The sequence below is a fragment of the Leucopleurus acutus genome, assembly GCF_964270905.1.
Source record: "Leucopleurus acutus genome assembly, chromosome: 5".
NCBI classification, from domain to species: domain Eukaryota; kingdom Metazoa; phylum Chordata; class Mammalia; order Artiodactyla; family Delphinidae; genus Leucopleurus; species Leucopleurus acutus.
Genome location: NC_139147.1, coordinates 5276819 through 5297255, shown reverse-complemented (window position 1 = coordinate 5297255; position 20437 = coordinate 5276819). Strand labels below are relative to the sequence as shown.

General features: G+C 45.9%; 1 protein-coding gene across 2 annotated transcripts in view; it reads right to left on the bottom strand.

Moving 5' to 3' along the window:
• DSCAM (DS cell adhesion molecule) overlaps positions 1–20437 on the bottom strand; it is a gene marked incomplete at both ends in the record, with an annotated part of 750196 nt that overhangs the window by 145079 nt on the left and 584680 nt on the right. For both annotated transcript variants that reach the window (XM_082839812.1, XM_082839811.1), the window contains 3 exons: positions 3715–3843; positions 4453–4549; positions 5541–5737. In XM_082839812.1, the coding sequence (XP_082695938.1) occupies positions 3715–3843; positions 4453–4549; positions 5541–5737 (423 nt within the window). The remainder of the gene's footprint in view (positions 1–3714; positions 3844–4452; positions 4550–5540; positions 5738–20437) is intronic.

Sequence of the window (20437 nt, the reverse complement as noted above, 5' to 3'; positions counted from 1 at the left end):
AAATTGCACTCACTTAAATTATGGCTGTACTGTTTATATACCCAAAACTTATTGAGGAAGCAACTAACACATGAAAATGCTAACACTTTTCCTACAGCAGTGACTGTGATTCCTGCCTGCTACTCATCGCTCCTTCCTCCCAGGCCTTTCAAACTGATGGAGGTCCTGGTGCAGACCTCAGACCATGGCTACCTGTCCATGGGCTTTTCCCCAAGTACCCCCGTGGTGCTCATTCTGACCCTCAGACTGCTGGGTTCCAGAACTGCAAGAATGCCTTAGCCATGAGCTTGGCTATGTGTGTGTGTGTGTGTGTGTGTGTGTGTGTGTGTGTGTGGAGTAGAAGGATGGAAATGTATCCCTTGATTCTGACCATCCCCAGCTTCACAGATAAGGAGTTTCCTGCTTTAATTCTGTACAGTCCCATCAGCTTACGCATTTGAAAATGCTGTTGGCGATAAACGTAATTCTTAGGTTTGGACTGCATGTAAATTAAATGCCACAAGTATTACTGAGCACGTCTTATGTGGCAGGCACTGTGCTAGGTGCTGGGGAAGCACTGAATCAGGGTCCCTGCATTTGGGAAACTTACAGGAGACGTGGGAGACACTGAGGATCCTGAATGGGTAGCAAGTAGTTAAACAAACACAGATGGTCCTAGAGGCCTTTTACGTGTAAGCATTTTGGTGCACACTGGAGTAATACTAAAAGCTGCATTTATTACACGTTTGCTATGTGCCAGACGGTGAGTTGTAAATGCATTCCCTTCTCAATGAGAATTCACCAAATATCTGTGAAGTGCTGACACATGTTAGGCCTGTGCTAGGTCCAGGGGAACTGGGCAGGGCTCAGCGCACCCCAAAGAGCTCCCAGTCTGGTAGGGCTGACATGTTAATAATCATCAGTCACAGCTGTCTGACCCCATTCCCCAACTAGGTCACACTGTGCAGTACCAGGGCTTAGAGCGTCACATATTTTTTGATGGACCAGGTAAACCCACAACATCATAAAAATGTCAGTTCTCCATTAAGCTAATAAACAAATTTAATGTGATCTCATTAACAATAACAAAAACATGCTTTTATGGAGCTAAACGTGTTGATCCTAGAGTTATATATGGAAAACTAAGAAAACACTGGAAAGGAAAAGTTATAAGGGTGGACTAGCCTTATTAGATATTAAGACATAAAGCCTCTGTGATTAAAATGGTCTGGTACTGGTGCATTAAAAGATAAATCAATGGAGTAGAATAGAAAGTCCAGAAATAGACTCAAGTACATATGGGAAGTTAGTATGTGATAGAGGTGGCATCTGAAATCACTGGGCAAAGGTGGACCTTTTAATAAATGATGTTGGGGCAACAGAAGACCCATTTTGGAAAAGATAAAACTAGATCCATCTCTCCCAGCATATGGAAGAGTAAACTCCAAATGGTTTGGAGATCTAAATCTTGAAAAGAGAGGGAAAGAAACAACATGAAGTACTAGAAGAAAAGAGGCTGAATTATTTTATGGCCAGAGGTAGAGAACAACTTTTCTAACTTAACTCAAAACCCAGATGTAATAAAAGAAAATATTGATAAATTTGAAAAACAAATACAGAGTTAAATACGTGATCATGCATGATGACACCTGCCAGGAAAGGAAGGGGAGAGACTGTAGGAGCACATGAGAGGGAGGCCTGGCCTTGAATGTGGACCAGGGATGAGTCCCTGTGGAGGTAACACAAGGAGTGGCGTCTAAGTATCAGGTGGGAGTAACCATAGTAACTGTGTGGTCCAGGAACAGGAGGGCAGCCTTTGAGGGACCCTTGTTGCAGTGATGCTGTGGGAGCCCATCTCACAGAGGAGGATGGCTTGGGGTGGGTACAGCTGGTAAGAGACAGGGCCACAGCTGAGCCAGGACAGGCTGGGCCGCAAACCCCTTTGAGGAGCCACTGGACCGTCACCACTGGACCGTCACCGGCACCTGGAAATGACTAATGCCCTGAAGACAGGGAGGCACTGAGCTGCTCCCCTGAGAGACTGTGTGGGCACTAGCTCCCAGACGCACAGTCCTTCGGTCAGTGCCCAGCCAGAGAGCCTGGTGGGGTTTGTCCCTCCCTCTGAGGACTCTGCAGAGTGTCCGCATCATGCACGTCTGTGTTGCTGCTGAGTTCTCATTGTTGCCATCAGTTTCCAGGCTGTTCTCCAAGAGAACACGCTGGTCTCACCTAAGAAGCACTTCCTTTACTTCAAGACCTGGATCTCAGAACTTCTCAATCTTGGGTTCCATCCTGACCTTATTTGCTTAGAACAAAGGCAACGCCTCCTCTCTTCCTTTGACCCTGGGCAAGCCCGTTGGTCCTGATTCCTGAAAGGTCCCTGTTGGGACCAACACTGCCCTCAGCTTGCTCAAGGGGCATCCTTCACCTCCACCTGCAGTGGACCTACCACATTTCTAGGGGACAGTGTGGCTGCAGCTGCTGTGCTCCTCTCAGGAGGCTTCCTCAGGTCCCATGTAAGCATCACCTCACTTCCAGGTCTCTGGCTGCGGCTCAGGGGAACAAGCCAAGCCATTTCACCTCCTCCGACGTCTTTTTTTTACGCATTTCCAGCCCGTGACTTATCACCAGCCTCAAGCACTATTGCTGCAGCCTCTAGTCTTGGTTTGATACAAGTTGTTTTCATCACCATGAGTTGCTTTCCTTAAGCCCCACCCCTTAGGCTTTTTCTGGACTTGCTTCCTACTCCCGTCTCACACATTCTCCTGCTCTGCTCCTTGCCCACTCGTACTGAAACATTTCCTCCCTCCTGACCTGCCTTTCCAGCTGCCTCCAGCTTTATTTTTTACTCCAGCGTCTGCTCCAAAGATACTAAGTGGGTCATGACAGGGTGCTCTGAAGTAACACACGGTGCCCGGAGAGTGAGAAGCAAGGTCACTTTCCTGGCCTCTGTGGTTCTGTCAACCCTTCACGTGCTGATGCTGCTAGAATTCCTCGTCTCTTTTGTGTCAAAGTCCAGACCAGGAGCCACAGCGGTGGTACCCTACCCTCGGCCTGATGGGTCCTAATGTTCCAAGTGACCTTGTCATTGTCACTTTAAGGCGATCAACAGGCAGGCCTGCCGTGGTCCTGACAGCTGTGGGTCTGTTTCATGTCCGAGCTCCCTGCGGGCCGGCCACTTGCTGGCGCAGAGGAAGCACAGGAGTGCTGGCCTACATCCGGGCCCATGGCCTGTCCCTGCACATCCAGGAGGGCCCTGCAGGGTCAGAGCCCATCTGGAGAAGACGTGGCCCTCTGTGCAAACCACCACCACTCGGCTCAGCCCACAGACACTGAACACAGCTGGTACTCAGGGATTCAGACACGAGGGAAGCAAAGGGCAGCCAGGGAGGTAGAAAAAATAATGACAGGGGCCAGGTCAGGTCGGCAGCAGCCCATGCGGCCATCGGTGGCGACAGTGCCAAAGTGGCCACAGGGAGCAATCACATAGAGGTCCTGCTGGTTCAAAGAGAAAAGAGGCAGGGCTGACCCAACGAAGCCATCTCGACAGAAAACCATTCCCACCCCAGGAAATGTGGGTGTACTTCGTGCAAGGAAAGAGACAAACTGGTAAAAAGAGCCCCCTCTGAGTTTCCCAGAGTCCAGGTTCTTTTTACAGGTAAAATCCACTAGAAAGGCAAAAAATAAAAGGGCTTTCTGAAGTGGAAATGAAGTCGGAGGAAATCAAGGACTTACCTGATTTATTTTTGCATTCAATGTCATAGCCCGTGATGGGGCTGTTTCCATCAAATCCCATGGTCCACCTGAGGGTGATTGTACGTGCCTTCACATCTTTGATCTCAATTTCAGGAGGGTCTGGAGGCTCTGTGCAGTCAACAGGAAACCCGGGATCAGTTCAGCTATTGTTCAGGCATAGACGCTAGTGGAAAAGCTGAGGGTGACTCACAAAAGCTTTGTCAGCATTTGACATGGGCAGACGATTTTTTTACCTGGAAGTATTTTTTTTCCCCAATCCCTTTTGAGGATGGAAAATTTTCACTTTTCAAATCTGCCAGTTTTCACAGCACTTGTAAAGCTGGACCAAACATGGGAGATTTCAGTGTCACTCTTCTGGTCTGGCTTGGGATCTATTAACTCAAAAACTATATTGGCCCCAGATATTAAACTTTCATTCGGGTCGTCTAGTATAAGGATCCCTAAAACTGAGCAAGAAAGGCACACTCTCAGGGCTGCCCAGTCATCCAAACCCAATTCCTGTACGAACTTTGGTCCCTGTGTTTTGGGGCTGCATCTTGACATAATCATGAGATCTGCAAAATGGTGCTTTAGCACCCACTTTGTACAGATTCAAAATTTTCCGAGGACTTGGAAGTGTGACACGTCAAGCTGAGGCCACACGGGTTCCCAAGCCTGGGCACACACTTACTGTCCTGAAACAGCCGTGTTTCTCCCCCTAGGCTATGTCCATCCTACCTTGCACTGTGAGCTGAATTATTCCACGGTCCTCCCCATAAGAATTGATAGCGTGACAGGAGAAGAAGCCAGAATCTTCTCTTACCGTTGGCAAAATCTGTGCGTAAAGCAGAGAGAAATCCGTCTTACCCAGTAGAACGGAGCGAGGGAACAACTCAAGGGCTTTTGGCTGTAAAAGTCTTCTCTCCACTCTCACCCTCCTCCCAGCCCCAAGCACACACATGTACACACTCACACACACACACACACACACAGGGACACACAATCCTGAGAGCAAATTATTTCAGCACAATTGTAAATGTGCAGATGGATAGAGGCAACGTAGACGTTCCACGTCAGCTGCCAGCTTGTGAAATTGGATGTGAATTTAACATAGGATGCACAGTCAGGTTGATATATATTCCCCATATACATTTTTTTTTTAATCTCATAGTGGATTTTTAAAGCATTCAAAGCAGCCCTGCCTGAAAAAACAGATCTATAAACACCGCAATAAAGGTTTGGTCTCCCAGGACTCCAGGATTGGACCCTGGGAGTGAATCAATATTAGCGTTTCAAACACAGGACTTTTTCTTTCCATGTGTGTCCTACGGCATCGTTTCTCCCCCATATTAAAAGAATCACCCGGCTAACTGCCAGTGGTGCTAAAAGTTCTGAGACTGCAGTACTTTTTTATGTTGGGTTTTCCCCCAAGAATCAAAATATTTTGCTTATAATATTTTTTGTCCAAGAATCCATCTGATTTTTCTTTTTACAGGAAGTTAAAACATGTGCGCAACATACGCTGTCATTCCGCCAGCATTAAGTGTCATTAAAAGACTCGGTTTCTCTCTTTCTTTTTATTATTACGGTTGGGTTCCCTGCCATGTTCCCAATAATTTTACTCTTAACAATTTTACGTATGCTAAGGCACTATTTTGGCAGGCTACTCAGCAATCCCATTATGGGAAGGGGGAGAGACAGTGCTTCGTAGATGTTTCAAAAGCTGATTTGCTATTGGCTACCCACATGCACTGACTTATGTGAAAAGACAGGCTTATTCTGCCCATGAAGGTAGCTTCTCATCTGCCATGTTTGTCATGTTTTACCTGCAGAGTGGAAATCACCTCCTCTCCCAGCTCCTTGACGGACACGAGATAGCGGGCCATTTCGGGGTTAATGATTCTGTCCTCCTTCTCCCAGCGGACTATGATAGGCTTCTCGCCATGGGCCGTGCAGCTCATTTCCTTCTTCTGACCCTGAGTGGCCAGGGTGGTGTTTGGATAGGACGTAATCATTGCAGGAACTGAAAACCCAAAAACGACACAACTTACTCGGCAAAGCAGGGTTCTCGGCTTCCCCCACCTTAACACGCAGCTCAGTTTCTTTTTTGCTTTCTGGCTGTACTGCGCGGCTTGTGGGATCTTAGTTCCCTGACCAGGGAGCATGGAACCCGGGCCCCCCACAGTGGAAGCGCAGAACCCTAACCACTGGATCTCTAGAGAATTCCCGAGGAGGTGTTTCTTTGAAATAAAATGCATTCAGGAAACTGCTTAGCAAGAATCATGATCAAGATAGTTGGAAGGTGGCAGAAAAATGAAACTGGACTAAATGAGCCTTAAGCAGAAATTGCCTTGTGGTTTCATACTCGTGCAGTGTTGCTCTCTTCCAATCCCTGTGGGTGGCAGACCCACATCCCCTAGAACACACAGGACAATGATGTGACTTGCTTATCGGATGGGAAAGGGGGCTTCCATTGAGAATTACACTCCTTCTGTAATCTCCTACATTTCTAACTCTCCTTGTCAGCTATGGGAACGAAACCTTGCTAGTCAACTGAGATGGAGCCCTGGCTGTTGCTGACCAATCCCTGAAGTGACCTCTCGACATCCCATCCCACGGCTGGCACAAACTTTTACAGTCCTGTGGAAACCTTGGACCTATCCTTCTCCCATCGTTTATAGCAGGGAATCTCATCCCGATGCATTAAGAGAACAGGAACCTTTATTTGTGAAACTTGTCCAGTTCCCTCTCTCCACCTCAAAATCCATCTATAGACTCCCATCCTGGGCAATATTCCAGGAGACATGAGGCCCCAGGCCCATGCCACAGACCACCTAGAAATGCTGGACAGTGTGTAACAAACACCTTTTAAATGCATACTAACTTTATAAGAAAGTGAGAGAAAACCCAGGAGCCAGAAACAAGGCCCCAGGTATTACAGTGCTGGTGCTTTGACTGCCTGTGAGGCAGGTGATAAAAGGGAAACCTCCATGCAGAGCTCCTCAAAGGGCTCTATCCTAGGAGCAAGCCAATCACCAAAAAACAGTCAATACATAAGACCGCACGATGGCAAAGGGAGAAGCAAACTGCCTTAGCTTGTGTTGCGAATGAAGAAAAACCATCTCCCTTGAGCATTTGTAGCTGGTCTGACTCTACATAAGTTTGGAGTCAAATTCCTGCTAAAGGATTGATGTGATGGTGACCCTAGTTTGGTAATGGGCCTGAGGAATCCAGCAAAAGCAAACAAAAACACACTCCAGAAGGATGGGTCCTTTATCCAGGCCCATTGAGATTCTCCCAGATAAACCTTCTCTAAACATGAACTCACAAAACAAAAATATAAAACACATGAGGAAACAATCTACTCTCGTTGAGAATCAGCACCCGCCAAAGACTTCAGATGCTAGAATTACCAGACACAGAACCTGAAATAATCATACACTAACATTGTATAACACTAAACGTTATACAACGTATACAACATACATAACACTAAACGTTTAAAGATATTTTTAAAACATGAGAGAACAACAAGATGTTATCAAAAACAACCAGGAAGGTTTTAAAAGAAGTAAAACAAATTTATATTTTTCGCCTGTTTTTTAACCTCATTTTCCCAATCATGGAAAGAAAGACCCTCCCTCATTTATAAGGTCAAGCTCACACTATGCTCTTTATATCCCACCTCGGAGCCTTCCAGTGCCCCATCCCTGGGCACTTGACCACAGAAACACTGGGCCTTCTCCTGAGACTGGCACATACTGGGGCACGTCTTCCCCAAGGCCGGTCGGGAGGGTTTGAGACAAACAAGCCAGAGATCTACCAGCTTTGTAGCCTGAAACACCATGGAAGACCCTGCACTGTGACGTTTCTCTACAGTCAGTGGGTGTGTGGCAGAGACAACAAGATGTGGAGTGGGCAGAATCGGAACCTAGGAAAAGACGCACTGTGAGTCCCATATTTTAAAGAAAGCCGCTTGCAGCCATGGTCAGATTCCTCTTCCCGCGTATCTGAGAATTGGCAGGACTGGCTCTACCATCCCTAAACTTTGGTCCTCATCCCTTTCTTCCTCTGGCTTATTTAAGAAAATTTTTAATTTTATTAACAACTTCACTGAGGTATAATTAACACACCACAAAATTCTCCTGCTATAAGTGTACGAATGAGTGGGTTTTAGTATTGTCTTCGTGTCCTAGGGTGGCAGTAGCAAATGACCACAGGCTGGTGGCTTACAACAGAAATGTATTTTCTCACAGTTCTGGAGGCTAGTCCACAATTAAGATGACGTCAGGACTGTGCTCCCTCCAAAGGCTCTAGAGAAGAATCTTTCCTTGCCTCTTCCAGCTTCTGGTGGTCCTAGGTGTTCTTGGCTTGTGGCAGCTTTGTTCCAATCTCTGCCCTCATCTTCACATGGGTACTTCCTGTGAATGTTTCTCTGTGTCTTCACATGGATTTCTCGTAAGGACAGCCATCATTGGACTTAAGATCCGTTTTCATTCAGTATGACTTCATCTTAACCAATTACATCTGCAAAGATCCTACTTCCACATGAGGTCATATTCTGAGGTTGCTGGTGGATGTGAATTTTGAGGAGGCACCATTCAACCCAAAACAAGTGTATTTACATTATCCAACACACACACACACACACACACATTACTAGTACAACCCAATACAAGTATATAGAGTTGTATGATCATCACCACCTCAAATTTTAGAGCATTTAGATTACCCCAAAAGATTCTGCCTGTCCATTTATGGATTCTTTCCTTTCCCACCCCCAGTCCTAGGCAACCACTAATGGACATTCCGTCCCTCTAGATTTGCCTTTTCTGGACATTTCCTATAAATAGGATCCTACAGTGGATACATATTTTTTGTCTCTAGCTTTCTGGAATTTTTCCACTGTGCATGTTTTCAAGGTTCATACATACTGGAGTGTGTACCCAGTACTTTTGTTCCTTTTCATTACTGAGTGATAGTTCACTGCGTGGATAGACTACATTTTGTTCATTCATTCACCAGTTGGTACACATTTGAATAGTTTCCACTTTTTGGATTTTACAAATAACGCACACATTTGTGTAGAGGTTGTTGTGCTGACTTACGTTTTTATTTTTCCCGGGTAGGTTGCTAGGAGCGGAACGACTGGGTCACAAGGCAATTGTATGTTTAACACTTTGGGAAACTGCCACACTATTTTCCCAAGTGGCTCCACCATTTTGCAGTCTCCATGTAAGACGATTGGGCATGGAAAGAATGTTCCCCTTCAACCACATGATGGAGACAGGCTGAGCAGCTGCAACCAGTCTCCTGCAGACACTTCAAGATGATTGGCCAGAGACAACCTGGAAAAATGCCCCCATATAAGCAACCTAAGCAGCCCCTATTGTGTGCAACTCACTCCGAGTTCGCCTGTGTGCTCTTCCACATGTACTTTGCTTCAAATAAACTCTGTCTCTATTTCACAATCTTGGTCTCTTTGCTGAATTCTTTTTTCAAAGAAGACAAGGACTGAGGTCCTTCTTGCAGCGCTTCCACCGCCAGAATCAGTGGGGGAGCTCCAAGAGTAGAGATTGGATAAGCTGCAAGAAGGTGAGCTGGCAAATTCTGCTCCAGCATGATGCGTCCTGGCTGTGGAAACCCCAGGTCCATCACGGTGCTTCCATTACAGAGGAGTTGAGGGTGGTGAGGAAGGTTCCAGGAGAGGGAGATGTCTGCCACCTGGGAGAACTAAGCAAACACAGGGACCGGAGCTGTCCCTCCTCTGAGATCTTGAAGGCAGAAGGCTTCCAGCGGTGGCCTGTGTAGGAGCATGAGAAGGGTCTATGGGTCTGTGAACCCGGGACGATGGTCCCCTCCCCAATTCTCCTCCTCACTGAGGACAAGGTCTGAAGCCCTGGGAATTCAACGGCCCCAGGTAAAGGAGCCATGGACTGGTCCAGATAGCCACCAACCATGGGACACCAGCAGAGAGGAGGCTGGTAAGCACACCACTGGTAGGGCCCAAGGGCATCATGACACCCTCTTCAAGAGTGTCTCCCACAGCAGGGGAGGCTGGGCTGAAGCTTCAGGAGGAGCAGGGAGCAGAGTGGACCTCTCCCCACATCTCCCTGCTCCTCCCTTTGTCTTTGCATTATCTGTCATCAAACAGCTCTGGCTGCTACACTTTTGAACAGCGGTGTGGAACTTGGACATCTTATGTGTGGATGGAGAGCTGAAAGAGAAAGCTCACAGCTTGACCAAGGGGGACCTGGACAAAAGCTTTGGACACCTGTGCTTGGGGCCATGGAACACACCTGCCCTGTTGCGCAGAGCCCCTTGTGTGACCCCAGCCTGCCCAGTGCGCTGTGATGCCTGGGATCACTTTCCTGAACCTGGTGGCGGGGAGAGGCCAGGCTCATCTGTGAGGTTCTTTGGACATGTCTCCTTATCAGTTTTCCTTTAAACATGGAGTAAGAATTTTCTTTATAGTGGCATCATTTCAGTAAACCTCAACCATAGGGAATATATTTATGAAAAAATGAAGCAATCATATATCGTGTCTAAGAACCCCAAAATGTACAAAATGCAAATGCTTTAGCAGCAAGGGAAAGTCCCTGATGCTCTCTTGTTTAATGTTTACAAGCAGGACACATGACTTCAGTTAAGTTACTTTCCTGCCCATGGTAGATGGAAACCCACCCTGGGAGAGAGTGGCAGGCTACCAGGGGTGGGACCACCAACAAAAGGGAAGGAATGAAAGAGCTGATATGAAAGAGGGAAGTGTGACAGCACTGAATAGGCATGAACCTCAGGACGCATGGTGATGTGGGGGCCACTTGAGTCCAGCAACTCCGGTGTCCCTCCTCTCCTCACCCCACACTCATCTCAGCCACCCCTGAGTGTTTCTGGGGGCCCCAGAGGACCATCACTGTAGGTTTTTAAATGATGTTCCTGAACCATTAAAAAATGTTAAACTAGCCTGGTGTGGTTGGTTTAAAATGATTTAAAATACTTAAGATTTCCTTCCAAAATGGCTAAAAAAACATTTTAAGTGTCCAAGAGGGTAGGAGAAGTCAGTTCTGTGGGCGATTTACTCTGTGCTCAGGGACTCAAAATCTCTATATAAGCATCCCTGAAGGTCTTCTTTCGAAAAATATACCAGAACGAAAGATGGTGCTGTCATTTTCCTGGGAAGGATTTGGAGGGACGGCCACTGCCACTGCCACTGCCAGCAGACGACTGCCCTTGGTAGGATGTCCTCAGCAGTGGGTACCAGCTCCTCGAGATGTACTTAGGGATGCTCAGTAACGTGAGTCAGGGTAACTGTTCCTGGTGAAAAATCCTTTTCCACGATAATGGCAAACCCCATATTTGTATATGTTGTAAAATTACTTGTAAATTTGAAACACAGTTGACTTTTTAATTAAAAAAATTATGTTCTAAGGAGGCAAATTATTTGAGAATCTCAAGATGCTTTCTTTTGCTTCTACAATCACTTCATCTTTTAAAGACAGGAATTGGTTTCCCATAGTAAGATTTATTAGATAAAACTGAGGGCCAGAAATGTAGAAGAAAATGGGAAAGTTAATTAAAGTATTCAAGAACAGGACAGTTTATGTTATGTCTAGCCCACACTAGACAACTCATTGCTGAGGAAGACACATAGGTGACAAAATATTTATTTTCATTTGGATGTATATCCATGTTTAGGTATATTTTGAGTTTTTTTTTTCTGTTTTTTTTTAATTGAATGGCAGATTCTTTAAATTCTGTGGTGCTTTACAATTTTCAGAAGTTTCACACACATGGTTTCATATAATCCCATAGTAACCCTTTTTAAAATCCCTATCCCTATGTATCTTTCTCTGACTTACTTCACTTAGTATGATAGTCTCTAGGTCCATCCATGTTGCTGCAAATGGCACAATTTCATTCCTTTTTATGGCTGAGTAGTATTCCATTGTATATAGGTACCACGTCTTCTTTATCCATCCATCTGTTGACAGACACTTAGGTTGCTTCCATACCTTGACAATTGTAAATAACGCTGCTATGAACACTGGGGTGCATGTATCTTTTCGAATTAGTGTTCTTGTGTTTATTTTGATCTAGACCCATGAGTGGAATTGCTGGGTCGTGTGGGAGTTCTGTTTTTAGTGTTTTTAGAAATTCCATACCTTTTTCCATATTTTGAATTTGAAGCAGGGAGTTGCTCTGATGCTTTGCCTCCATGGGGGCTGTGACGATGACTATGGGCCTCATCCTAACAGATGCTGAAGTGTGGGCGTGTCCAGGGGTATGAGGGACTGAGCCACGGCATACAGGTGGGGAGATGTGTTATGCTGGCTGGTGGCTTCCACATCTTAAATGCAATGGAGGGTGGGGACCCCATCAGAAATGCTCATGGCTGCAGGGATTTGGGGTCCTGGGTGGGCTTGTCCAGGATCTCAGGCAGACAGTGGGTTTGTGTGAAACTGACATACAGGGACACTGTGGGACTTAGAAGGTAATGAGTCAGCTCACGTTCACGTCTGCAGAGGTTATACATCAGGACTTGGTTTACTGTTTTATTGGTTGCCTCAATTTAAGGAAGAGATGGAGGAAAAGCTGATAATGAAGACTAAATATCTGAAGCCATTGCAGGCTACAGAGCCCTAAACATTGAGAAATGATTCTTCTAGTATGAAAGATTCAGCAAAGAAGTCTGATTCATCTGAGTCAGCAAAGAATCACTCACACCATTCACAAATGAAATTCCCATATAAGTCTTTGCTGTTTCACTTCCGTCTTGTTACTGTAAACAAAAGTACGAACCAAACTTCACGTTGCAACGCTGGTTCATTAGCTATAGGGTGTCTTATGGGAGCAACAGATGCAAAAGTTCATTGAAAAGCAATAAAAGTATTTTGTGAGCTTGAATTGGCTATATGTAATTGACGATACTTAATATTATATATTTTATTATTATTTATACTTTTTTGAGATCTGCATGTTAAATGTTTACTAGCACGCCACTGGGCATATGAGCAGAAGAATTTACAGACCAGAAATAAAGTAACAGGAACATCATAAACGAAGTGCGGTCCCATCAGCCAAAACAAGTAGGCGGTTGTTTGGGGCGATGCCCCCCACTTCTTATGCTTCCAAAATGGAGGGACCTTCTATCAGAACAGCACTCCTGACCTCTCTCCTGCATGACGGGGCAGTGACTTACTGATGTGAGAGCTGGGAAGGAACTAACCAGTGAGGCCCAGTCCCTTTGGGTTACCTGTTGGCAGAGGGTGTGTGTAGGATCTGCAAACCTCCCATAATGATAGGGGAGGGTGGGTAACTCTCCCTAATTCTAGATGTAGGATTTACAAACCCACATTCTCCAGAAGTCTCCTATCAAACTACGCTACTCCTGTGTCTCTCCATTACTTGATTCTGAACTCTGTGGTATTATTTTGGGGGCCCCTTAAACTCTAACAGTAGGTGTGAACTATTGACCTTGAGCAGATATTTTCGGTTGCCTCCCCAAGCCCATTTTTTCTTTCTTTCCCCAGTTTTTAACAGGAGACACTATAAAAAAATCTATACCTGAATGAAAGAATGTATTTAAGTGCCTTTCTTAGAGACAGGTATTGCCATAAGACTGAGATCAAGGCAGCGATATATCTAAAACTTCTGGGAGGCATGCTCAGCTGGTTGTAACCCCTTTAGACTTCCTCTGCCTCCTCCTGTGCCAGCCTGAAATCAGGACCTGATAGCTGGAGCAGCAGCAGCCATCTTGGATCATGAGGTGACTCTGAAGATGGGAGCTTGGGTTTCTGATGACACCCTGAAGATATTATCCCAACCTGGCCTGCCTCACTCCAGAAAAAAAAAAAAGCTACATGACAGAGAATTGAACTATTATGTTTATCCATTATTATTTTGGATTTTTCTATAATAGGAGACTGAGAATTGTTTTAAGCTGACCTTAACCATGGGTCCAGGCTATTTGGGAAAATATGGCATATATTCTATATTGAAAAAACAATTTCTATTGGCTGGCTCTGCACAGGAGGATGTAGTGTATGCCTCATACAGTTTCCAAAACAACCACCAGTTGAATACTTGTTGTTGATGGGTTAGTCTGTCATCAGCCTGTATAACATGGTAGTTGCCTGAATCTGAAACCTTAGGTGTGCCACTGGCTCCTGTGTGGCCTTAGACAGTCCCTTAACCATTCTGTGCCTCAATTTGGGTTTTTGTCAGATGGAGATAATGATTGTTGAGAGGTTAAAGGAAGCCAGTCCACAGCACGCAGTCAGTGTTACATGAGCATAGATCCATGGCCTCTCCATGTATCTTCATGCCCCAGGAGAGGGGTTCTTCAGATGACGGATGAATGTGAATGTGGGCTTTGACTTGGGGGCTGTGGTCCACTCAGGTCCTTGGGCACATCATCTTCATGAGGCTTCTTTACTAAAGACATCTTCAATTTGGCCTCATATCCACTAACCAAGACTTTTTTCTTATAAAGGCTGAGAGCTAAGTCATGATAATTAAAGATCCCAAAGCCATCAAAAGTGACCTCAATTGCAACACTGTAAATAAATCTGTTGTAGGCCCAAGAAGAAGAAAATATTTACTTCTCATCCTTATCAAAGCTGGGACTTTAGCTTTGGAACGTGGCCCCCTGGTCCCTACAGTAAGGAGCCTATTTCTACAACCCCCTGTGCTGAGCACAGAATAGAGAAACTCTGGTGGCAAAGCTGTGTTCTGGAAATTAATCCACACTAATGCCTCCCAGTGTCATGGGCATCTAAAGGTCACACAGAGGATTTCTCAGTGGGCGGTATTTGCTGAAAAAGGAAAAAAAAGAAATTTTAAAATGGCAGAGTGTGGAAAAATACAGATTTCCTGTGAGGACATGGTAAGTGTGATCACTTCCCAGGTCTGGGGTATTTAATCGCTCTCAGTTCTTTACATTCCAATGCGAGTGAATCAGTTCTACAATAAGGGTTTCTGTCCTACCTTATACACTGCTACGTAGGGGAGGGAGCAAATGCATGGTGAAGGCTGGTGTTCACCTGAATGTAATCTCAAGAAAATGCAGCATTGCTTGGAGAGCTTGCTTGTTTTCTGCCCTTTCCTTTTCTTACTAATGAAAAGCTTTATTGCATTCTACGTGGGAGAAGTGCCTCGACTAATTCCTGGCCCTCTGCTTTATGGTTTGTCCCTCTAACTCTGCAAAATAATGCCTCTTTTTTTACTCATATGTCTCCTTTGGAGGAGTGCCCCACCAAAATGGGTATTTTAGTTCTGGTCAATAGTCAGAAATAGTCTGACAAGCCCATGTTCTGTCCTACCCAGGTATTTTCAGCCCTTTAAAGAAATGGTCAAAATAATTTTTTTTTTCTTCTGTACGTGGGCCTCTCACTGCTGTGGCCTCTCCCATTGCGGAGCACAGGTTCCGGACGCGCAGGCTCAGCGGCCATGGCTCACGGGCCCAGCCGCTCCGCGGCATGTGGGATCTTCCCGGACCGGGGCACGAACACGCGTCCCCTGCATCGGCAGGCGGACTCTCAACCACTGCGCCACCAGGGAAGCCCCAAAAGAATTTTTTAAAGCGATCATTATCACGTCTTTTTGCAATGCTAATGTCTGAAGGCAAAGGCTTTTCGAAGGTCACAGTCACAGGTGCTGAGAGATGACAGCCTGTCACTGGAGCAGGGCTTTCTGCAAGGGTCTCTGAAGCATAACGAATGGATGGGGTAAGGTAACAGGGATGGGTGCCAAGGGGAGGCCAGAGCAGCCCTGCTAGTGGGTGCAAAGGAAATCCAGACCAAAAGGGCTTTGTTCAAAGATGGCGCACAGTGTGCTTCTCCTGCAAAATTTCTCATTAAAGACAGTGCTGTTTTATTTCGTTAAATACTGCTTTATAAATTTCCTTCATAAACCAGGCTATCACCTAACAGCATCTTAATGTTCAGCAAATCTGTGTTCTTATGGTTTAAGGGAGGCCCATCTGACCTACTTTCTCATAGGGTAGAGGTGCAGTGGTAGAGTGGAGCCGCTGCCACCCCCCCAGGGTGAGCCGATTCTGCATATGGAGATCAGCTCTGCAGTCCAGTGATGCCATCTATTTAGCTTGAAATTGGCCACGGTGGGAGGATTTACACCACTGAAACTGACAAACGCTAGAAATCAGGACTTTCTTCCCTCCCTCCACCCCCAACAGCTAGTTGTTTAACACTGAAGGATTTACCAGAACACTACACAGGATGGTATGTCGCTACGCGAATGATTTTAAAGGGTGTTCCCATCATACCAGAAGCACTGAGGAGGTGTGAGTTTACCTAAGAGCAATAACCAACCTTACTCATAACAGTGAACCCTGCAAATATTAACAGCACATCACTGCATGTTTGGACAGGGAATTCAGCAGTAAATTGAGGGACACACTGATTTTTCAACACAAGGAAAAAGAGAAAATAAAAAATTATATTAATAAGTCACTGATAAAAATTATTTCCAAACTTTCCTGTTTTATTGACTCTATCAATAATACAAAACTGATCCTAACACAGTTTTCTTATCTTCTACCTTAGCTCTGCCAAAAAGACCACTGAAAAAGAAACAAAAGGAAATACCAGGTGTCCTGGATAAGCCGCAACTAGACAACATGCCTGTCAAGATAGTATGGTTCAATTCCTTCATTTTACGGAGAAGAAAAGAGAAAATTAGAAAAGAGGAATGGGTGTCAAAGGCCCAAATGCGAGTCAACCAAGATCTGACTTTAATGAGTCCTATTTTAAAACCGTCATTATTATCAATAACGACTCCCATAGAGGGCAGCCAATCTTTCCAAGTGCCCAGGACCTCCTGTGTTTGAGCAGGAAAGACCTGCATCCTGGGGTGTCCCTCAGTCCCTCCACGTGGTCAGAACAGAGGTGGCAGAGGACGGTGTGGAGCTAAGAACAAGGCAACAAGGTTGCCCCAACACCCAAGCTGGAAACCACAGTCGGGGACACACAGTCAGGGACACAGTCAGGGTTGCCAGCTGGGAGGGCCGCGGACGGAGATGTTCTGAGACATGAACACTTTTTTTTGTTTGTTTTTTTGCGGTACGCGGGCCTCTCACTGTTGTGGCCTCTCCCGTTGCGGAGCATAGGCTCCGGACGCGCAGGCTCAGCGTCCAGGGCTCATGGGCCCAGCCGCTCCGCGGCATGTGGGGTCTTCCCGGACCGGGGCACGAACCCGTGTCCCCTGCATCGGCAGGCAGACTCTCAACCACTGCACCACCAGGGAAGCCCTGAACACGTTTTTTAAGCTACTTCTTCTTCCTCATTTTTTAGCTACTTCTTCAAATACTTTTTTTACGTCTTCCCAACATTTGACTATAAACATTTTCAAACATACAGAAAGCTGAAGAGCCATATACCCACTGCCTGTGCTCCACAAGGAACATTTCATGCAGAGATTTGAACCAAAATGTATTTTCATTATTATTTCATCAGTCAATCAAAAGTTACCGAACACCTAATTTTCATTATTCTAAACACATAAAATAGGCTTAGGTGAAAATGTGAATCCGTGAGTGTCGCAAAGATCAGGTGCTAAGATGGCAGCTGTCTTCTTGAATTCCGCTGCTCAGGTTGGAGACCCCCTGGAAGTGCTTTACTCTGGACTCTGCAGCTGTGGTTTGGGATCTGGTGGCCTTGGGTTACAGCACTGGTCTTCTCAGAGGAGGAGAGGAGAAAGGGGCCCAGGAGCAAGGAGGCTGGGCTCCAACCTCATGCTATCCATGGACATGATACCATGAGAAGGCAAGACCATTGGCTGCCCTGGGACTTGGTTTTCTCATCTGAGTCATAGGTAAGCTGCATGGGGCCAGGTGTTCTCAACCTGGCCTGCATCTCAGAAGTTGGAATCAGCTGAGGAGTTTTAAAAATATAACAAGTGTCTAGGCCCTACCCCAGATCAACTGAACCAGAGTCTCTGGGGGTGGGGCTTGGGAATGGATTTATTTAAAACTCTTCTAGTGATCCTCATATACATCCTGGAGTGCAACAGCTCAACTGGAAAGCTCCAAGGCCTTTCCAGTTCTGACTGTCCTCCTGTTTCCATTTTCCTTTCTAATCTCCCCTTCGCTCCCTCCATCCTTCTCTCCATCTACCTTCTTTCCTTCCTTTCATCTTATCCCTCTTTCTTCCTCTTTCTCCTTCTCTCTCTCTCTCTCTCACACACACCATCCTATAATAACAACAGCCAACTTCCATGCGTCCTGACACCATGCTGGGACATTTTCCATATACTGTGCAGGTATTCAATCCACACAACAACCTGATGGGATAGAAACGCTGGCCATAGAAGTGACCCAAGACATATTTACAAGTGCCATTTTAAGTACCTTCCAAATTATACTACAAGTAAGTGTGAAAGATGTAGAAATACCGATTCTAGCAGATTCATCGGATTTAAATTTATACAAACAGATGTCTGTGCAGATGATCAAAGAGAACCAGACACCAAACATCTATTTTGAAGGGGAAAAAATTAAGATTAAAATATAAGAGAATCTGAGGATTCATTTCATACGTCACATCTTGTTCCCTTCCTCTTTATTTGTAAGTAAGGAAACAGACCTGGAGGGTTTAAGGCTGGCTAAACAAGAACCTCTTCCCTTTCTGCCCCTCTCCTATCCCTAATCCAAAGCTCCAGTGCATCCAGTAAGATTAAAAAAATCAATATCATCATAAAATTAACACAATAAAATTATCTTTACTCCCCAGATAAGGAATCTTTCTCTCCCCTCTCCTTCTTTCACCAGGCTCTGGGGAAGCTAAGCAGGTCTAAGCTAAACCTCGTGAGGTACATCATGCATCTGAACCTCTGTATCCTGCCAAGTTTCAGCTCAATTTTACATCCGTGATCTCACAGTGACATGCGTGTTCTCAGCAGAGAAGGACATGCTTAATTCTGTGTACCCATATACTAAAGCAGAATCACGTCAGGTAAACAGAATTGGAGTCTAAAGCCATGCAACTAGTCAATCAAAGACCTACAAGGAGAACCCGGGCCTTATGGGCCCAAGTGCAAAGCCGCTTTGCCTGACCATAGCTGAGGCCCCAAGGCTGGTCCACAGGGCACAGAACTCTGCCTGCTGGGGCGAGGGCTGCCAGAGCATCCTTGGAAGCCCCTCCCTCTGGGGCTGGACCCATTCAGGGGAGATTTGCCCTGATGTCCTTGGTGGTTCCCTTTCCTCAGCTGCAAAATAAAGGTCTCAACATCCCTCCTGCCAGCCTATTGCCTATTTGAGAGATGAGTTCCACAGGACAGGCTCCATGATCTGTAGGTTCCAGAGCAAAACGAAAATGTGGAGACTTTTGTTAACAAAGCAGGGAAGGGGTGCCATTAAAGTTATAAAATATAAAGCCTTTTTTCTTTCTTCTTCTGTCTCTCTTTCTCTCCACGTGTCATGATGGAGATTTTTTAAAAATATTAAAACAGCTTTTTATTTGTTAATGTCACATAAGAATTTTAAGCAGGTTACACTATCTTAAAAAACACAACTAATGCTTTTTAGGAGAAACCCTTCCCTCCCCTCATCCCCCTCACGAATTAAGAATCTAAGAGAAGAAGTAACCATAGAACAAAGTTTTGTGGAATCCTTCATCCAGCGTGCTTACGTGATGATTAGGTTAATATTGCCTTCTTACAAAATTTCTCTTTTCCATTTAAAAATAATTTGTCACCTTGATTGTTTATTACAAAAAATTCAGTACAAAAGTTTGATGTATTGAAAAATGCTTTTCCCCTCCCTCACAGCACCGTTTTATATATAGCAGAGAATAATCAGCAGTAGATTGCTAATTCAGATGGAGTAAGATTTTCTATTTACTGTCATGTCAACCCTCCCAGGCACCCAGGACACACCCTGGGACTTGCAAGCACATGTGTGCCCCCTACTAGTTCAGGGTTCCCTTCCCCCCCCCAGGCTTTAGATGGGTGACCCCCAGGTACTGCGCATGGCCCTCTGAAAGCTCTCTGGTGCTGCTGTCTCTGGCAGGGAGGCTCCCTTTATACCCCACGTGGGGCTGCCGTGGGGAGCCTGACCCCAATCTTCCAACACACACCCAGGTCCCCATGGGGTGGAGGACGGCAGTGAGGGCTGGGTGGGTACAGCGAAGGGGAGGCCTGGGGCCCAGGAAATGGGGGGAGGGAAGGCAGCTGAGCATGTGAGGCGGCAGGAGGTGGGATGACTCAGGAGCTGAGTCTTCAAGTCCCCAGTTCATGCTGCATTATGCCATCGGACTGCATTACAAAACACATTTAAAGATGAAATTATTATTAAGACCTTCAAGAGAGCAGCTGAAGAAGCTTAAACCGCAAGTGCAGGGTCCCTTGGGAGCTGGGAATCCCATGCAATGGCACTGACTGCGTACCCTGGGCGCTGGCCCTCGATGCTGGTAAGTACCCAGCCTCCTAGGCAGACACAGCTGTTACCAGTAGACAAGAACAGCTTGGTTACCTGAAGGGGGTAACAAAGCTGGGGGGGACGGTCTCTCGGGCAAGGCTCGGGCACACCTACTGCAGCCTTGAACATGGACTGGGAGGCCGCAGGCTCCCCTACTCCCATCACCAAGGAAACCGTAATGAGAGAAGGGGTTGGTCCTCTTTCCAACACACTGCCAACCTCCCAATGTCATCTTTCCCTGTCACCGAGATTCCTATCCTCACATCACCTGGGGGCCACCGAGGAACCCAT